This window comes from Siphateles boraxobius, unplaced genomic scaffold (genome assembly GCF_051911475.1).
Source record: "Siphateles boraxobius isolate OS27281-9 unplaced genomic scaffold, OSU_SipBor_1 9, whole genome shotgun sequence".
NCBI classification, from domain to species: domain Eukaryota; kingdom Metazoa; phylum Chordata; class Actinopteri; order Cypriniformes; family Leuciscidae; genus Siphateles; species Siphateles boraxobius.
The window spans coordinates 19330538-19348594 of NW_027509219.1; the positions used below are offsets into that span (position 1 = coordinate 19330538).

Sequence of the window (18057 nt, forward strand, 5' to 3'; positions counted from 1 at the left end):
CTGTCGTCCTTATTATAAGTGTTTCGAATGTTTGGTGATCATTGTCTTGAGTGCTGTTTCCTCCATATGGTAAAACAAAAGTGATGGTCGCTCTGCTCGAACAGTGACAGGACATGATTGGCACAAATAAATAAACAAATAAATAATGAAACTGCAGGAAACGTTGAATATAAAAATAACAATTATAAATAAAATACCAAAAGTGTAACAAAAGTTTGCACCTTTTCAGAGGTCTACAATCTTCTTTTTTTTTTTGTTTTTTTTTTTTTGTTGCAAATACTGTCGTTATTCACATTTTCATAAAAAGTTTATGTTGGCAGTTGCAAAATAATTCAAAATAAAAGAGCAGCATAAAAATACAAATTGATTTTCATTTCTCAAAAAGCACAAACCTGTTGCTGTCTTTTTTTATGTCTTTTTTATGATTTGCTATAAAACATCAGTAATCTAAATATTATTACTATCGTTATTAATAGGATTATGTTCATAAAAATTTGCATGCCAGGCCTCAATTGTACGTGTCTATATGAGAGGGTCTTCTAATTTTTTTACCAAAGAAAAAAAATCCAGCATCTATTCATTATTGTCTTATTATTATTGGGTTGGTTTGGGTTTTTGTTCTTGGTGAAAATATTGCTTTCTAAAAAAGGGATAGTGGGGTCTGTGTGTTTGGGGGGGGGGTTGAGAGCGTTAACTCATCTTCATCTTTTCTCCTGTTAATTCTCGGAGCCAGACTCGTCCTCGTCTCCGGAGCCTCGGAAGCAGGCGGACTCGTAGTGCTTGTTTAGGTAGGACTTCAGCGCGAAGGTCTTATTGCAGCGCTTGCAGCTGTAGTGTTTGAAGGCCGAATGTGTCTGCATGTGCGCTCGTAGGTTGGATCGGTCGGCGAAGGCTTTCCCGCAGTGGGCGCAAGCGAAGGGTTTTTCTCCCGTATGCGATCGCATGTGCCCCTGCAGCAGCCAGGGCCGACTGAAGGCTTTACTACACACGTGACATTTGTGCTTGAGGTCGTGAGTGAGGATGTGCATGGCCAGCGCCGGCATGGACACGTAAACCTTGTCGCAGGTGGGACACTTGCGCGCCATCTTGCTGTCGAGGCTGCGGTGGGTCTGCTTGTGTCTGCTCAGGTTGGATGAAGTGGCGTAGGTCTTCCCGCACTCGTTGCAGGTGTGTCGTGGACCTCCGTTGTTCGCGCCGGCCACTTCTTTCTCCTCTTCCTCAACATTTTTCGTTTCCGCGACCTCGCCCTTCCTCCTCGAGCGGCCGTCGGATATGAAGAACGCATCCATGGTGTAGCCCTCGCTGAGAGATTCGCTCTCGCTGCTGAAGTATCCGCGGGCCGTGAGGCCAGACTGAGGGCTGTCTGGGTGCTCCAGGTCTGGTTGGCAGTACTCCCCACCTCCGCTGCTGACGGGGGAGTACAGCGGATCCGAGCTCGGCTTCATGTCGGCCTGCTTCTCTTCTGTGTACTCAGAAGAGCTGATGTAATCTTGGATGTAGCCTGCAGCAGGACAGAGAACATGAACTGGTTATTAACTCATTCACTTATTCTCTGAAGTCCAGGTGTAAAAGCAATTAAAGACACAGAATGTGACTACACTAAAGACACATGGCCCTCTGTTAACAGTCTATTTCAGTTGCTTCAAAATAGCAATGCGCCAACAATGAACCTGAACACGTCTCGTTTTTCAGACCAGCACGCCCATGGGCGCACTAATGGGCGCAAATGCATTTGCTATTTAAACAATGTGGCGAAGGACGTGAAAATGAGAACTGTGTCTGGCTGAAACTATCAAAAAACACTTGCATCGCGCCTGCCGCCACATTGCACCAGGTGTATGATTGGGCCCACAATGTTAAGTTTACTGTCAGACACAACAAAAGAGAAGTACAACAAATGCAATGACAATAACACACTTAAAAAAAAAAGGTTCTTTATTGACAACGATGGTTCCATGAAAAGCTTTTAACATCCATAAAACCTTTCCATTCAGCAAAAGGTTCTTTATGATGTAAAAAATGTTTTTTAGATTATTAAAATGTTTGTCACATGAAGAAAAAAAAATGGTTCTTTTAAGAACTGTTCACTGAAAGTTTATTTGGGGATAGCTGGCATCATGCGAAAACGCCCTTTCCATTCCGTTTTAGGAAAGTTTCCATGAGACTTTCCTAAAACACCTCACATCATATCTGCCTTTAGCTGCAAGTCTTTAGTTTAAAAGTCTTTGGTAAAATAATACTGGAATCCAATTTTACTATATTTTGTGCTATGCTATATGGAAGTCTGTTTTTGCTTAAAATTGTAAAATAGATGGCTGCTTTTTAATTTATTTATCTTTTCATTCATTCATTTTCTCATAATTCTTTGCTCATTTATATTTTATAGCTCACAATATAATCTTTTAAAAGTGGAAGTAAATGGAGGTTGATGTTATGAATGGTCCTTAAATACCATTTTAAGGAAATCAGGACTTTACAAAGCATTTTCACTTCTGTTAGAAGACAACCAAAGCTCTTTCCCAGATTTCAAAACCTCCTAGTTTCAAACATTGAAGTATATTACAAATATGAAAATATACTCCCTAATACAGGATGTCTTATTTCCTCTCTATCTGCTGAAACAAATAAACTCCCTCGTAACTTCTCTAAACTGATTATGGAGCCCTCTGACCGCGAATAGTGAGTCTTAATGCATCGTGAGGGTCATTCAGTAGCTGCTAAAAGGATTTCTGGCAGCCTTGGGGCTCAGACGCGTTTATTGCCATTGGAATTTCACCGACATAATACCCCTTCCAAGGTGCCATGTCTTTGACAAAATGTTTCTAATTCAATCTGCTTGCTAAAAGGGAAACCCAAAAGGCATTTAATGCAGTGCAGTATCAGTTTGGGCTAGTTATACAGTGAGATGCGCAACAATGGTGGAGCTAACCAAGTCAACAGGATCAGTAGAGAGAGGATGTTTTTTGGGGATACAACTGTGTTGTCCACATAAGACTGCGCAGAGGTTATTAGTATATATATATATATATATATATATATATATATATATATATATATATATATATATGGGAGGGGGGGTAACTATTTGGTAACTATATTTTCTGTCAGAAAAGCAATGCTACTACAGGTATTTTTCCCCTACTAAACTAAACCTGTGGTTTAGCTATGAAAAAAAAGAAAGTTTGAACAAATAGCATGAATATAACTGTAATAGAAAAATAAATTCAATTAAATCATATAATATTGCTAATAATGTAAAATATGATTGGGATTTTTACTGAAGCAGGTTTGAAGTAATAAATAATATAAATACTATATAGAATTAATTAATATTGCAAATATAATTATAATGGTTTTGATAATATAAGAAACAATTTTCTTATATATAAAAAGAAAAAATTATTATTAGAATTAATAATATAATAACAATAATTAATTTCATTAGGATTTTGCAGAAGCAACAATACTTGTAGGAACAGAAATGTTAATGTGGATATTTGTTTTAGGGTTTGTCCATTGACTGATAGACAAGATGGAGTTGTTTGTGCTTTGTTTTAGAAGTCTTAATGCTCGACCTTCAAGATGAAGAATAAAGAAAAATGTCTTCTACAATAATTATAGCAACTGTTTGCGAATTATTATACAATACCGTTAGAGGAAGAATTATTATTATTTATAAAATTAAGAAAAAAATGCATGCTATCGATTTGGGGATTTCATATGAAAATACAATGCAATACAAAACAGTATTGTAAAAGCATAAAACTAAATTTAATAGGAGCAGAGCAGTTTATAAATTAATCTTATATAATCTTACAATGACCCAAAAACAGATAAACAGTCTGTTGTTGTTGTTTTTTATAACAGGTGGGAAGATATCCCTCATGTCTTATCTCGCTTATCTGTAAAAAAACACCACAGCAGGACAGAGAGAGCCACACATCTGCTACCGAAATCTGTCTGTGAGGACACAGAGCTCTCTGGACTCACTTTAGTCTCTGTAGAATAGCTCAGTTTAGCTCAGCCTGTCCCATCATGTCCGCTCAGGGATGCTGGGCTTGCTCTGTGCGTGATGCTATTTGCCCTATTGTGCGAGTGCGTGCTGCTGCATCATGTGACAAAAGTCAGCACTGCCTCAAGCTTCTCTTTCCTTTCATCTCCCTCGTTGTCCTTCGAGCTGTACAGTACAGTACTCGGATGTCTCCTGTGGCGTCAATGATGGCTGAAACCCTACCTCCTCCTCCACCACTTAGATTCATGTACCCGGAAGCAGGAGAGTGAAAGAGAAATAGTGAGATGAGGCAGAAAAGAAAGATGGGGGAGGAGAGCGAGAAAGAGAGAGTGCTGTTGGTGGGGGGGGAGGAGGGTTTGGACCGAAACTCAAGGGCAGTATCAGCTAAGGACAAACACATCAGCCCCACAAAGCAGTGTGCTAGCATTAGCATGAGCTACGCACAACAAACTGGTATCAAGCTCCTGTATGTACACTTTCGTACGGCTTTATTCGCATAAGCTGATCCCGCTGCGTGACCTGATTTGTGTCGGCATGAGTCAAAAAACAAAGTCTGGGGGGCACAATGGAGGACGAGGTTGGGGGTGAAAGGATGGAGGGGTTTGCGGATTAGTTCGCGACAGAATGGGAAGATTTATGTAACATCTGTTGGACTATGTATACAATGTTCAAAACACACAGCGCCAAATCTGAATCATGCCCTAGCAGATATTTTTCATAGGCTAACCATTTGGGAACATGGTTGAACATCAAGCACATATAGTGAAGCTACTGTATCTGTATGTAAACAATATATTTAGGCACCATACTCACCATTTTCACAAAGTCGGACGCCCAGGTTTGAGCGAGAACGTGTAAAGGAGTCATCAGGATGATGATGGTGATGATGATTAGACGCTGATACGGGAGATGAGGAAAAATCATCCAGTTTAATTTTCTTCACAAGAAATGAGCGAGGCATGATTCACACACGGTCGCACGCGCACAGACGCAGCAGAAAATCCTTCACATCGGCCGCAGACGGACAAAAAAACCCTGGAGAAAATCGTCCCGAATGAAATCCGTCACATAAAAAAAGATCCACGTCCCAGAAACAAAAACAAAAAAATAATGATGGTAGATAAAGGAAAAATGAAGAGCACGCAGGAGCAGAGAGATGTCTGATGGTACAATACTGTGTATGTGTGTGTGTGTGTGTGTGTGTGACTGCTACTGTACACACACACACACCCGCTTACGCTGCTGGAAAAAAAAAGAAATTCACTTGTTCAGCACTGGATAGCTCCTGGCCTGCAGCGGAGGCGGCTGAGAGGAGGAAGAGAAAGAGAGAGAGAGAGAGAGAGAGAGAGGAAGAAAGAGAGACAGACAGAGAGAGAAGAGACTGTGAGACTAGCTGAGATCAGCAGTCAGGCAGGTTTTATAGAGGCAGACGGTGGGAGTGAGATCAGGTGGTACATCGCAATGAAGCTGCTCAGCATTAATCCATCAAACATCCCTCGGGACACACATCACATTACTACTGAACCGTCTGTGCCTTCACACACGCAGACAGACAGACCCCCCTCTGATACGTTCCCTCCCCTCCTTGCACACCCCCATTCTGTGTGAGCGAGAGAGAGAGAGAGAAAGAGAAGGAAAGGCCTGAAATCTCAAAATGAGTTGATACAACAACCAGCGTACATTCTGTTCGGTTCCGTTCTGCGTCCCGTGTCCCGTCTGTTTCACTGACAGTTACTTCAAATGCTGGCAAGCTGTATTCGCTTCGTTTTCCTCTCTAAATCTGCAATGTCAACTAGAATTCATACTCTTCCTGTGTATTTATTTACATTTATGCATTTGGCAGAAAGCTGTGCGTTTGTGTGTTTGTGGGATTCTAACCCATGAGCATCATTGTTGCGAGCATCATTATTATGCATTAAATTCAGTGTTATTTTTAGTATTATTTCTATACTATTATAGTAGGCCTATTTATTAAGATTTTAATAAATTAGCTATTATATTTTTTATTTTAGTTCAGATATTAACTAAAATTTTGTTATTTTTATTCGTTTTTTATAGTATTTCTATATGGCTTTATTTTTTCGTTTAAGTTTTTCATCTAATATTTATATATTATTTCAGCTTCAATTTCCCCCAAAATTTTTTTGTTGTTTTAGTTAACAATAACAACAGTTTTTTAACTGTCGGCATATTCTTGAACAGCCATTAACAATGTTAATTGTTATGTGGAGAAACACAAGACTTCATGAATCAATGCAATTTTGAAGCAAATATCCGGTACAGGTTGTTACACACACACACACACATTCTCATTGTGCACAATGATTACAAGTGCAGGCCACAGTTACTATGAATGGAGCTTCATAGGACAGGATGATGTCGGCATCTGCCTGCATGCTGAACCCTTTATGTTCTTTATGTCTTTGTGCTTACATGTAAAGCAAGTGGGAGTCTCTCAAACCGGCCTCCCATTCACTTAATGAAGTGTCTGAATACACCACACGCCACTATCACTCTCCCTTTCTCTCCCTCTGAGCAGTTGTCTAAAATAATTATTATACACACACGTGTTCGATATAGCTTTACGATCATTTTTAGGGTATTGTTTCAGATTATTGGTTTAGTATTTATTTATAATATTTTGTATATGTACGTGCATTATGCATTTCTAAATATGGATTAATTTTTACGAGTATTGCTGCAGTTTACATTAATAGTTAAAGAAAAAACATTTCAAATATAAATATTAAATAATTAGGGCTGGGAAAAGATTAATCGCGATTAATCGCATCCAAAATAAAAGTTTGTGTTTACATAATATATGTGTGTGCACTGTGTATAATCATTTATATAAATACACACACATGCATGTATACATATAAAGATTTTTTTATATATATACTATATATAATATATACAGTATATACATGAAAATATTTATTATATATATACATGCATGTGTGTGTATTTATATATATATACAAAATAATTATACACAGTGCACACAAATATATTATTTAAAAACAAACTTTTATTTTGGATGCGATTAATCTTTTCCCAGCCCTATAAATAATATAAGATTTACAAATAATTGAAACTATTTTGAAATAGAAACAGTATATTCAGGTCCTTCTCAAAAAATTAGCATATTGTGATAAAGTTCATTATTTTCCATAATGTAATGATAAAAATTAAACTTTCATATATTTTAGATTCATTGCACACCAACTGAAATATTTCAGGTCTTTTATTGTTTTAATACTGATGATTTTGGCATACAGCTCATGAAAACCCAAAAATCTAAAAAAATTAGCATATTTCACCCGACCAATAAAAGAAGTGTTTTTAATACAAAAAAAGTCAACCTTCAAATAATTATGTTCAGTTATGCACTCAATACTTGGTCAGGAATCCTTTTGCAGAAATGACTGCTTCAATGCGGCGTGGACTTAAGTCGCACACACAGTGACTTCAGACTCGACTTGAGACTCGTCCTCGAAAGACTTCAGACTCGACTCGGACTCGAGCTGCGGGACTCGTGAACAATGTTTATTTAGGAAACGTCTGATGAGCACGCTGTTATTCCCCTCCCTCTGACCCGTTACCTAAAACCTGCCTACATAACACGTACTACGTGCGCGCGCGTGGCCACACATGAGAGGACAACAAACAAACATGTCGACTGCACCGGCCGTTGCTGTGCCATTCATCGTCAGCTTTGGGTTTAAAAACTTCAAACAAGACGGGCCAAACAAAAGAAGCGCTCAATGCAAAATATGGGGTATCTGCGCGCGTGCACCTCATGGTGTTCCAGAGCGCGAGAGGTGGGTGTACGAGAGAGAGAGAGAGAGACGTGCGAGAGGTAGTGCTGCGCGAATGTGCTACGGCGCTCTGCAATCAAATACGATTTTAAATAGGCTTCGTAAAAATAAAAAAATAAATCGAAAATCAATGTGTGGCGGGCCGCCACAAATATATGAACCATGTATTTCACATCATTTGGTTGCAATAGTGTTTTGCATTTAGCTACTGTGATGTTTTGCACTATGTCAATTTTAGTGCTGTGAGGTAGGCTATAACATTTTCTATATTTGGTCTAATGGCTTCACAGAGCCAGCACAATAGGAGCCAAGGCCTTTCATTATAATTCAGCAACAGACATGAGAGTCCTTTTTCTTCAGAACCTAAATTTTTACAGATACAGATATTAACTTAAAAGTAAAGTATTCTTGGTGTTTTTGTCATGTTGAAATAGCCTGTTTACACTGATTATATACCTAAATCAAAGCTGATATTGTATGCTATTAGATAAAGGAGTCATAATAACATATTACATGCTTTGAATTCCTTAATAGCTATGCAGTGTTCTAAGCAGCCTGGATGGGTCGCTGTACGTGATGCAACACTTATTATAACCACAAGAGACTTGAGACTTGACTTGGACTTTAGCTCAAAGACTTGAGACTTGACTTGGACTCTATCTCAAAGACTTGAGACTTGACTTGGACTCTAGCTCAGAGACTTGTGAGCATCTCTGGCTTCTGCCGCTGTTTCTGGTTCAAAAGTGGCTTGACCTGGGGAATGCGGCACCTGTAGCCCATTTCCTGCACACGCCTGTGCACGGTGGCTCTGGATGTTTCTACTCCAGACTCAGTCCACTTCTTCTGCAGGTCCCCCAAGGTCTGGAATCAGTCCTTCTCCACAATCTTCCTCAGGGTCCGGTCACCTCTTCTTGTTGTGCAGCGTTTTTTGCCACACTTTTTCCTTCCCATAGACTTCCCACTGAGGTGTCTTGATACAGCACTCTGGGAACAGCCTATTTATTCTTTCTGTGTCTTACCCTCTTGCTTTAGGGTGTAAATGATGGCCTTCTGGACAGCAGTCAGGTCGGGAGTCTTACCCATGATTGCGGTTTTGAGTAATGAAACAGGCTGGGAGTTTTTAAAAGCCTCAGGAATCTTTTGCAGGTGTTTAGAGTTAATTAGTTGATTCAGATGATTAGGTATGTGGTGTGTTGGAATTCGGTGAAAAATGACAGCACTATGTACATTCTCCTTTTTTTCACAACCCTTTACGATGCACGCTTTAACCATTATTGTACACAAACTAGCTTCCAACAACCTGTTACTTCGTCAACTCCGCTCGAACTACTACTACCGGCGCATGTCACGTTGGTTGTATTGACGGAAATGTCAGAGGGAGGGGGAGAGGAAGCGGGAGCCGGTAAGAGGACTTTTCACGAGTGAAGATATTATTGCGCCAAGTCGAAGTGCTCAAAAGCACTTGTTATGGTATTCCGCCATACAATATAGTCATCAATTTTAAACGCTTAGAAAAGCGCAACGGTTTATTTTGTGTCACCAGCCCAGGTCAAGTTACACTACTCGAGTAACTGTGTTTACATAGGGAAAACGTGGAAGTGTTTGGTCGCTTCTCTGCTTGGCCCATATTTAATGCATGGGCTAAGCTAAGTGCTAACATAGTTTTGCGGCAATACAGAGCGATATAGTGCACGCACTGAGACGAGAGAGGTATGTATCAACTCGTCTTAGTTAAGGGAATAACATAGTTTAATAAGAAAAACTGGTGGAGTATCCCTTTAATAGCTCGTTTAGAGACCCTTTTCATGATATGCAAATTTTTTGAGATGGGAAATTTTGGGTTTTCATGAGCTGTATACCAAAATCATCAGTATTAAAACAATAAAAGACCTGAAATATTTCAGTTGGTGTGCAATGAATCTAAAATATATGAAAGTTTAATTTTTATCATTACATTATGGAAAATAATGAACTTTATCACAATATGCTAATTTTTGAGAAGGACCTGTATGTATGTATATATATATATATATATATATATATATATATATATTTAATATTATTAATTTTGTTTATATATAAAATGAATTGTTAATATAATTTTGTGTGTATATATATATATATATATATATATATGATTAACTTTATTTGTATCTGTATACATTTTATATATAACTTTTTTAAATTACAATTAATAGTTCAATAATTAAAATAATTCAAAATATAAAAATAAAATATGATGTTAAAAATTAATAAAAAATAAAAATAGTATTATTTTTTTTACTTTTTATCTTTATATGTATTATTAATACTATTATTATTCTAATCTTTTTATAGTATTATAATTGTTAATTAGCTTTCTATGTATAGATATTTGCATATATATTTGATATTATTAATCTTATTTATTATCTTATTTATTTGCATATTTTCGCATTTATCTGCATATACTTAAATATATATTCTAATGTTATATTTATTTACGTAAATAAAAAAAATATCCATTTGCATTAATCTTAATAATCTTCCAAAATCACTGAAATTATCAACAAGTGAAATGTTACAGGTTGTGCTTATGACCCCCAACCACATTCACACAATGAGAAAAAATCCTAATCTTTCATGTGAGCATCTGGTCAGTGCCCCAGGACAGGCGGTCCCCCCTCACCCCCCATCTCCAGTGCCTGTGGGCCAGAGGGCCAGATCAGGTCTGCCGGCTGCGTGCTATGAAAGGCTTTGGGTTTCATCCAGTGATTTTTGTTTGGGGGGGGTTACTTAGTATATCCATCCATCTCATCCTCGCATGAGGCTACTTTTTCTGTCTCTCTCTCTCTCTCTCTCTCTCTCTCTCTCTCTCTCTCTCTCTCTCTCTCTCTTCTCCATGACTCTCTTTATCTCTCTCCATCACTGTTTCTTTCTCCATCCCTCTTTCTGGAATGCTTCCTGTTTCTCTGATCGCAGGTGTCTGATTCTCTCTTCCTCCGCTGTGGTTTCATTTATCCGGAAGGTTCTTCTTGTCTTGCTCAAAGTAGAAACACAAAACCCACGGTGGGAGATGCACTCCTTCTCTTTCCTCCTCCTCCTCCTCCTCATTACTGTCTCTCTCCCTCTCATGTTCATTCTTTACATCCTGCATTCCCTCATTGTTCTGTGACTTTGTAATTCGTAAAACAGCACGGTTCCTTTGAATGTTTCTCAATGATAAAGTGGATTGAATTTTTTCTGCTCATATTGTTGCAATTTTTTTTCCTGTTGAGCAGTAAGTGATCAGGACTCTCTGAAAGCTTGTCCTTTGGTCTTTCATCATCTTAAACATAAACGTAAAGTGTAGGGTAATATGTAAGACAGTTCACGCTTTAATATTGTCATATTAACTTGCTATAGACCTTAGTCAGGTTAGAGACACATTTTTTCATTATTTGTAATGAATGAAAATGAGGCTGTGAGGGCAGGGGCGCGGGAAGATGTTTTAGGTTGCGGATGCTGCTTTTTTTTTGGGGGGGGGGTCACCACTTTTGAATAAGAAACAATATCAAGTCTATAAAACTTGTCAAAACTCTGAGAATAACAACAAGCATATCGGTGGGTTTTGACATTATTGATGCTTTCAATCATAATGAAATGGACCAGTCTACGGGACATAAATGAAGCCTTTAAATAAAAGGGTTATTGGGCTGTTTACACTTTCATATACAATAAAAGAGCCTGCACAGCGACAGTAAATAGAAATGAACACCAAAACCCTTCCTAGTGCTTACCTTACACAACACTGACGGTGGACTTGCGCTCAGGAGTAGAGCGGCTGTGGACTAATTGTTTTTGTTTTTTTTGCGGACAAATTCTATCTTAACACAGACAATATGACGTCACACTCTGCGCGTATGTTTTAAAAAACATAATGTAACATATAAATAGTCCTAACATTTTTTTAAATAGCCCACTTAAAGTGTTTATTACAAATAAATTACAAAATGCTTAAAATTAATAAATGTAAATGAACAAAAATTTGCATTACATTTGACAATCCTGTGAAAACAGGGGGTGCTGCAGCACTTCCCGTGCCCCTGTGTGAAGGATGGACACACAGTGTCCTATAGTGTCAATCATTCAGCCTTCAAAACAATGAAAACATGTATTTAAAAAAAAAAAAACTAAAGTGACAAATTTGATGTATATAAAAATGTAATAGAAGAGCATCGTATTTTTATTTGTGTAAATAAAAATGGCATTTACCAGTTATGAACATTATAGTCAAATATTCTGAAATACCAAACATGAAAGTGTTGGAGGAGTGTGAATTATTTTAATTGAATGGGATGACTGAAATAATTAGTTTTTGTGTGAAGGAGGGGTCAGTGAAGAAGAAATGACACCTGTGGAAGCTCTTCCCTGTAATCACATCACATCCTCTCTGTTGCACTCAGTCGTGTGAATACTAAAGTAGAACATCTCTGGGTTTGTGAGATACGAAGATAAAGAGAAAGAGTATAAGTTCGGGACTGTCAGGATATTAGAGAAAGAACGAGTCCCTCAATCCCGCAGTCTCTAAAACAGGCACCCGAGATGCCATTTTGGGCCAGATGACAAATGGCTTCTGTCTGCATCGCTGAGGGAGAGAAGCATGCTGGGAGAATGCTCATTTCCACATAATTACCCTCCTTCTATCTCTCTCAAGACCTCAAGTTCCCTCTTTCTACCTCTATTGCTCTTTTTTTCTTTACCTTGCCCTCCATCTCTCCTTCTTTATTCTGTCAGTACTAACACAGTTTAGAGAGTTTCTGCTCTTGGCTGCATCTGGTCAACAAAAGGCATGTAATATTGATTTTCATTTTTCTCATTTGTAGAGCACTTAAAGTCTTGGACAGCATCAAATGTCCATCATCTGACTTTGATTGGTTGAAACTGACCAACTCTTGGGTTTCAGTGAAAAGCAACAGGTTTCATAGTAATTCAAATTATTCTGATTTACTTTCTATACACTTTTTTTTCCTATGATTATTAACTTTTTGATTATAATGGAGAGTGTTTGGTTGTTATTTATTTATTTACTGGTCATAATTGTTGTGTTTGTTATTTTGTAAAAAATTAAAGATTTTGAAAAAATAATTTTGGTTTATTTATATTTTTTTTAAAACAACATTAGTGTAGGAAAATGTATCAAGATAATCTTATCACAAAATGTCAAAATAATTTCTAAAGGATAATTGAGGAGTTTCAACAGATGGGATATAGAAAACAACTATTACAATTTATATTCCCTGCATTAAAAGAACCAAAGATATGTTCCAAAGATACGTTTATTATTGTAGCTGTAACGGCAAAATAACTATATAAATACTGTATATACTATACAAATATTATTTAAAAATGCAAGAAAAAGTTCTTGCAAATTCTCAGCTATTATTTCTTGTAATATAAGTGAATTTTATAATGGATATAAAATGTCATTCACAAAGTAAGCTAACAACTTCCGTTTAAATTGTATGTTTTTTTAGAAATCCAGCTGATAAACAACAGAAATGCAGCTTTTTCGTGTTTGGTCTGAGATGTCGAATAAAAGCATACATAATTGATGGCGTCAGTTCCGTCTCCTCAAAACGTCTTCAGAGAATGAAGGACCCTTCAGCAATGCCTGCACTTAGCCAAATTACACTTAAGTACCTGCTCAATATTTTAACAGGACTCTGGAGTCGGGTGGAAGGGGGTTAAATAATGTGGTGTTGGACGCAGGTGCCTTTATGTATTACAGAAGCACCAGGCAGAAGCTCTTGATGGCACGTCTAATGGGCCTCTTAGTTAAATACGATCTATTCAAATCCTAAACACTGAACAACCCGTTTAGGCGACACTCTAGCACTTCACACACACTAGGCGCTCCATTTCATCACATTTCCTTCCGCTTTCATAGCTGTACTCTTACACAATATTCGGTTTGTCAGTTACTGTCAACTTTGGCATCTGAAGGATTGTATTTTAAAAAAATAGTACACAATTTTCTTAACTGCTTATGTAACTTTGAACAATCAAAAGTAGTCGGTTATGTCTCTTGTTCTCAAATATAACCTGGAGTCTGTCAGTGGTGGATCTGCCAGCAAAGAGAGCATCTGTCCATTATTACAAACCCAGAAGGACTGTCCCTGTTCTAGAACTCCCTCAGGGTCTGGAAGGTTATTTTAAAAAAATAAATAAAAATCTTTAACGGCTCCTGAGAAAATAAAAATGTCAGTGCATCTCAGCTCTTAAATGGCAAATTAACCAAAACAAAAGTTCTGTTGAGAATGACTGTTTGGGGTCCCCAGATCAATTTAAATGAATTGCATTTATGTTTTATATCATTTATGATGAGACCATACAGAATCAACCAATAATAAGCATTAACACTAGTAAGTAAACACAAAAGGAATACAATGTGGAATATTAAACTGAGCCCAAAATACACTGCAAGAATAATTATGTAATCAATCACAGAGAAACGAGAGACAACAGTATGTTTTGATATTTGCATTGAGTTCCAGATAAGATGACAAACACTGAGATCAGACTAGAGCCCTGCATGGTGAGCTTCTGATCCTCTCAGTTTGCTTCTGGTGTTGATTTGCAGCTTGTCAATGAGCAAATTGACTTCAATCTTCTTGATTTTATTGGAGACTGACCCACTGAACCCAGAGATCTATACACCTGCTACCCAAAACACACACACACTTAAAGAGCTAAATAGTGAGAATCGAGAGAATGAAAGATGGTGTAAGAGTGGTGCTGTTATCTAGTAAATCGGTCTGAATTGAAGCATCCTGCAGAATATGTGATGAGTGTGTGTTGTGTTTGAGTGTGTGATGGGGGTAGGGTGGTAAAAGAGGTGTGTGTGGGGGGGGGGGGGGGGGGGACTCTTTGTTTCCAAATCCATCTGCTGGAACCTAACAAAGGGTAGTAAGGGAGGAATGAGAGGGAGACGGGGGTTTAGGGGATGAGAAACACCACACAGATTGCCTGATGTTGAATGCTTAGTGCGTCTGTGTGTGTGTGTGAGAGAGAGAGAGAGTTAAAACAATTTAATCCAGAGCTAAAGTGATGGACGCACATGTTGGCAATGTAAAAAACCTCATCTGCCTGCTCTATTGTTGTTGTTGCTGTAAATAATCTTGAAAATTAATATAGCTTTTGAGCACTTGTGAAAGAAAAAGAAATGATATTGTCTTTGAAGGACACTTTGTGTTGGACCTGAAGCTGTGTCCCTCACTGCATTAAATACTAACCATGTCCATTAGCTGCCGTGGGGAATTTATGAATGTTCCTTTGTCGGTTTACGGGTCATAACAGGTGCTTTTATGCTTTTTCGTCTGCATTCTCTTCACCAAATGCTGACATGTGTGACTGAGGAACTGAAACGTGTGGAGGCTCAAATGAACCCGATTATGACCCTGGGAACATCACTGATTTGGCCAGGCATGGGATTAATTACTGCAAAACCACGGAGCACGTCAGAGCCCTTTATTAGTCATATTTCCATTAGAATTCATTAACAGAAGAAGAATAACAGCCCGTATTGAGCCATTATTTCAAATTTGTTTTTAAAAAGTATTCAAAAGCTTTCCAGACTGGAGAAAGAAAGGTCAGTGCCTCATATCTGCCCCAAAAAAAACTCTCAGCCTTTGAAATATTAAGGTCAACCTTTGTATATGTTTTCATATGTGTGATTTCTTTGTATACGGAGGCATTTAGGCTTTAGGCAGTTACATTAAAGCACAGCAGTCTGTGAAAAGTAGACCAGGCCCGTAACCTTATCCCAGCATGAATAGCTATATAAAAAAATATAAATGCAACCGGTGGTATATATATTAAAATTGATATAAACATGATATAAAGATTAAACTATCCTCTATATTATTTTTACTACTTTTTCATGAAATCATTTAATTTATTTCAGTGAATGGAAGATTTTTAAAATTGTTTGAATGACATTTTTGTTAAATGATTTGGACCTTGAAAGCACAGGAATGCTGCTAATGACATCAGACAGAGACAGGTCAGTCTCACACACTCGCACACTTTCTAAGTACAAGTTTAGTAAATTCTGCTCAGTTTTCCTCCTTATCTAGTTAAGGTCACTCTGTTTCTTTCTCTGAAATGAAAATGGAAATGTAGCTTTATGAATATGTATGAGCATGATTGCCTTCCAGGACTCAGAGTAAAAATATTTAGCATCTTTAATCATGTTTATTCAAAGGTTCGTCTTTCTGTTTAACTCGGATTGTTTTCCAGCACATAAGCTGAAATATCGGATGTTTGGGCTCAGGGTGACCTTGCGGAGCACGACAGCTGTTGTCAGATCTGACTGTGTTGCACAACTCCATTGGACTTGTGCAACATGTGAAAAGCTGCAGAAACATGACCGACTGCAAAGTTTAGTAGACAAAGGCCCGTGGGGGAACGTGATGTGCTGTCCTGTCAGTCTTCAGCTCCAGGTCAGGCGTTTAGGTGTTAGCGCATGAGAAAATAAAGGAGCTGTGAGGTAGAATAAACAGCAGCGGTTCAGTGAGAGAGAGATGGAGAGAAATGTTGGCCCGAATGTGAAAATCTCTTTATTGTCACTGCACTGAAATGTACTGTATGCAGTCTCTTGTTTTCTTTATTGACCTTACAAAATATGGAAAGGAAAGTCAAAAATATATTAATTTGCGAGGAAAATAAAGGTTGTTTGTGTGGAGGCGTCAATGTTCCAGTGTTTTGTAGTTTATGAGGTTTCCTACTTTTGCTTAATAAATGATACGAATGAACTAAACTATGTTAGCAGATGATTGGTGTTATGTTGTGTAAATGTTTTATATCGCCTAGTATCGACATTGTGATGCTGACGATTTTAAATCTTTAATTCAATATTTATTTGATTTATAAACTCCATAATATAAAAATATATTTATAGAGTTCAGATCATTAGAGATGTAGCAGGTTCCTCAAAATGAAGATACTTTGTGTCCAGTGTAGTAAATGATTACATGTAATCTGGATTATATGTAATCAGATTCCAAAAAATGAATACTTGTATTGTATTACGTTTAAGAATACTCATAATCGGAATACAGTTAGTTATTTCTGGTTAGTTTGCCCTTTTTATGGGCCCATATCATTTATTTTTGAAACTTAAATTGTTTTGCATTTAATATATTTATTTATTTTCCCTGGAATCCTTTTTAGTGGTTAAATAAAAATTTCAAGTAAAAAAAGAAAAAGAAAAAAGCATGTATAATTATTTGAAATAATAAAACTTGTACAATTTAACAGCAATATTCATCTTTTTTTTAAATTTAGGGCCCTGTTAATTTTATTTCCCTCTTAAATTCAGTTTTATTTTTTCACAAATTCCGTGTTAATTCTTCTGGATTGGAGACTGGACACCTGTTTGAAATGGTTGTTTTAAGGGCACAAAAAGACACTCTTCACCTTTAATGAAGTGAAATAAACTTTTCCGCTCCAGTCTAGTCTGCAGTCACTTGTTATGGTTCAGGGGTCAGTCAGGGCTCTCATGGCAGCTTGTTGATTTCGTGCAAATTACCTTGTGCTGTGAAAGTGCAGGTTCAGAAAGCAAAGAGAGATATGAACATCATAAAACTCAATGACAGCAGAAGTGACTCGGGAAAGGTGAAGATCTCTCTGAAGGTTACCATGGTGATGAGCTCATAGTGTTCGGCTGGCTCTGGTCCAAATGGATACTCTCTCCATCCTTTCATTATGTGAAAGCTGCTAGTGTCCTTTCCAGACATAGGTAAAAATCATAAATCAGCAGGATGAGATGGAAGGAGAGGAAAAATGGAGGAAGAGATGAAGGAGTGGAAGGAGAGAGATGAAGAGCTGGAGAAAACAATAAAGACAGAGACATATTGAAAGGAGAGATGGAGAAGTTAAAGTTTCCTTCACAGGGACAAAAGAGAGATAGCAAGGTGGCAAAATATCAGTGAAAACTGCTGCTGTGTGTGTGTGTGTGTGTGTGTGTGTGTGTGTGTGTGTGTGTGTGTGTGTGTGTGTGTGTGTGTGTGTGTGTGTGTGTGTGTGTGTGTGTGTGTGTGTCTTGTGATGTTGACTTGTCCTTCTGTTCAGATACACTATCATGATCCTCAGGATTTAAATTAAATATATTAATAATGTCAGTACTGCAATTAATGTCAGTGCACATTGTATTTAAGCCATTATGTTACCATTTCTTTGGATGATTTTCACTCATAAAATTCA

General features: G+C 37.6%; 1 protein-coding gene across 1 annotated transcript; it reads right to left on the bottom strand.

The window, feature by feature from the left end:
* Positions 1-294: 294 nt before the first annotated feature.
* On the bottom strand, positions 295-5533 carry scrt2 (scratch family zinc finger 2). The gene is made up of 2 exons (XM_077222808.1): positions 4826-5533; positions 295-1501 (listed from the first exon to the last, which is right to left on the bottom strand). The coding sequence occupies exons 1-2, from the start codon at positions 4971-4973 to the stop codon at positions 717-719; spliced, it is 933 nt and encodes a 310-aa protein (XP_077078923.1). The 5' UTR covers positions 4974-5533; the 3' UTR covers positions 295-716.
* Positions 5534-18057: the final 12524 nt, after the last annotated feature.

Bases quoted from the DNA above. Each gene is read 5' to 3' on its own strand.
- scrt2 (XM_077222808.1), bottom strand. From the start codon at position 4,973: ATGCCTCGCTCATTTCTTGTGAAGAAAATTAAACTGGATGATTTTTCC. The intron at 1,502-4,825 runs GTGAGTATGGTG...GTCCTGCTGCAG, and splicing joins CGTCCGACTTTGTGAAAATG to GCTACATCCAAGATTACATC.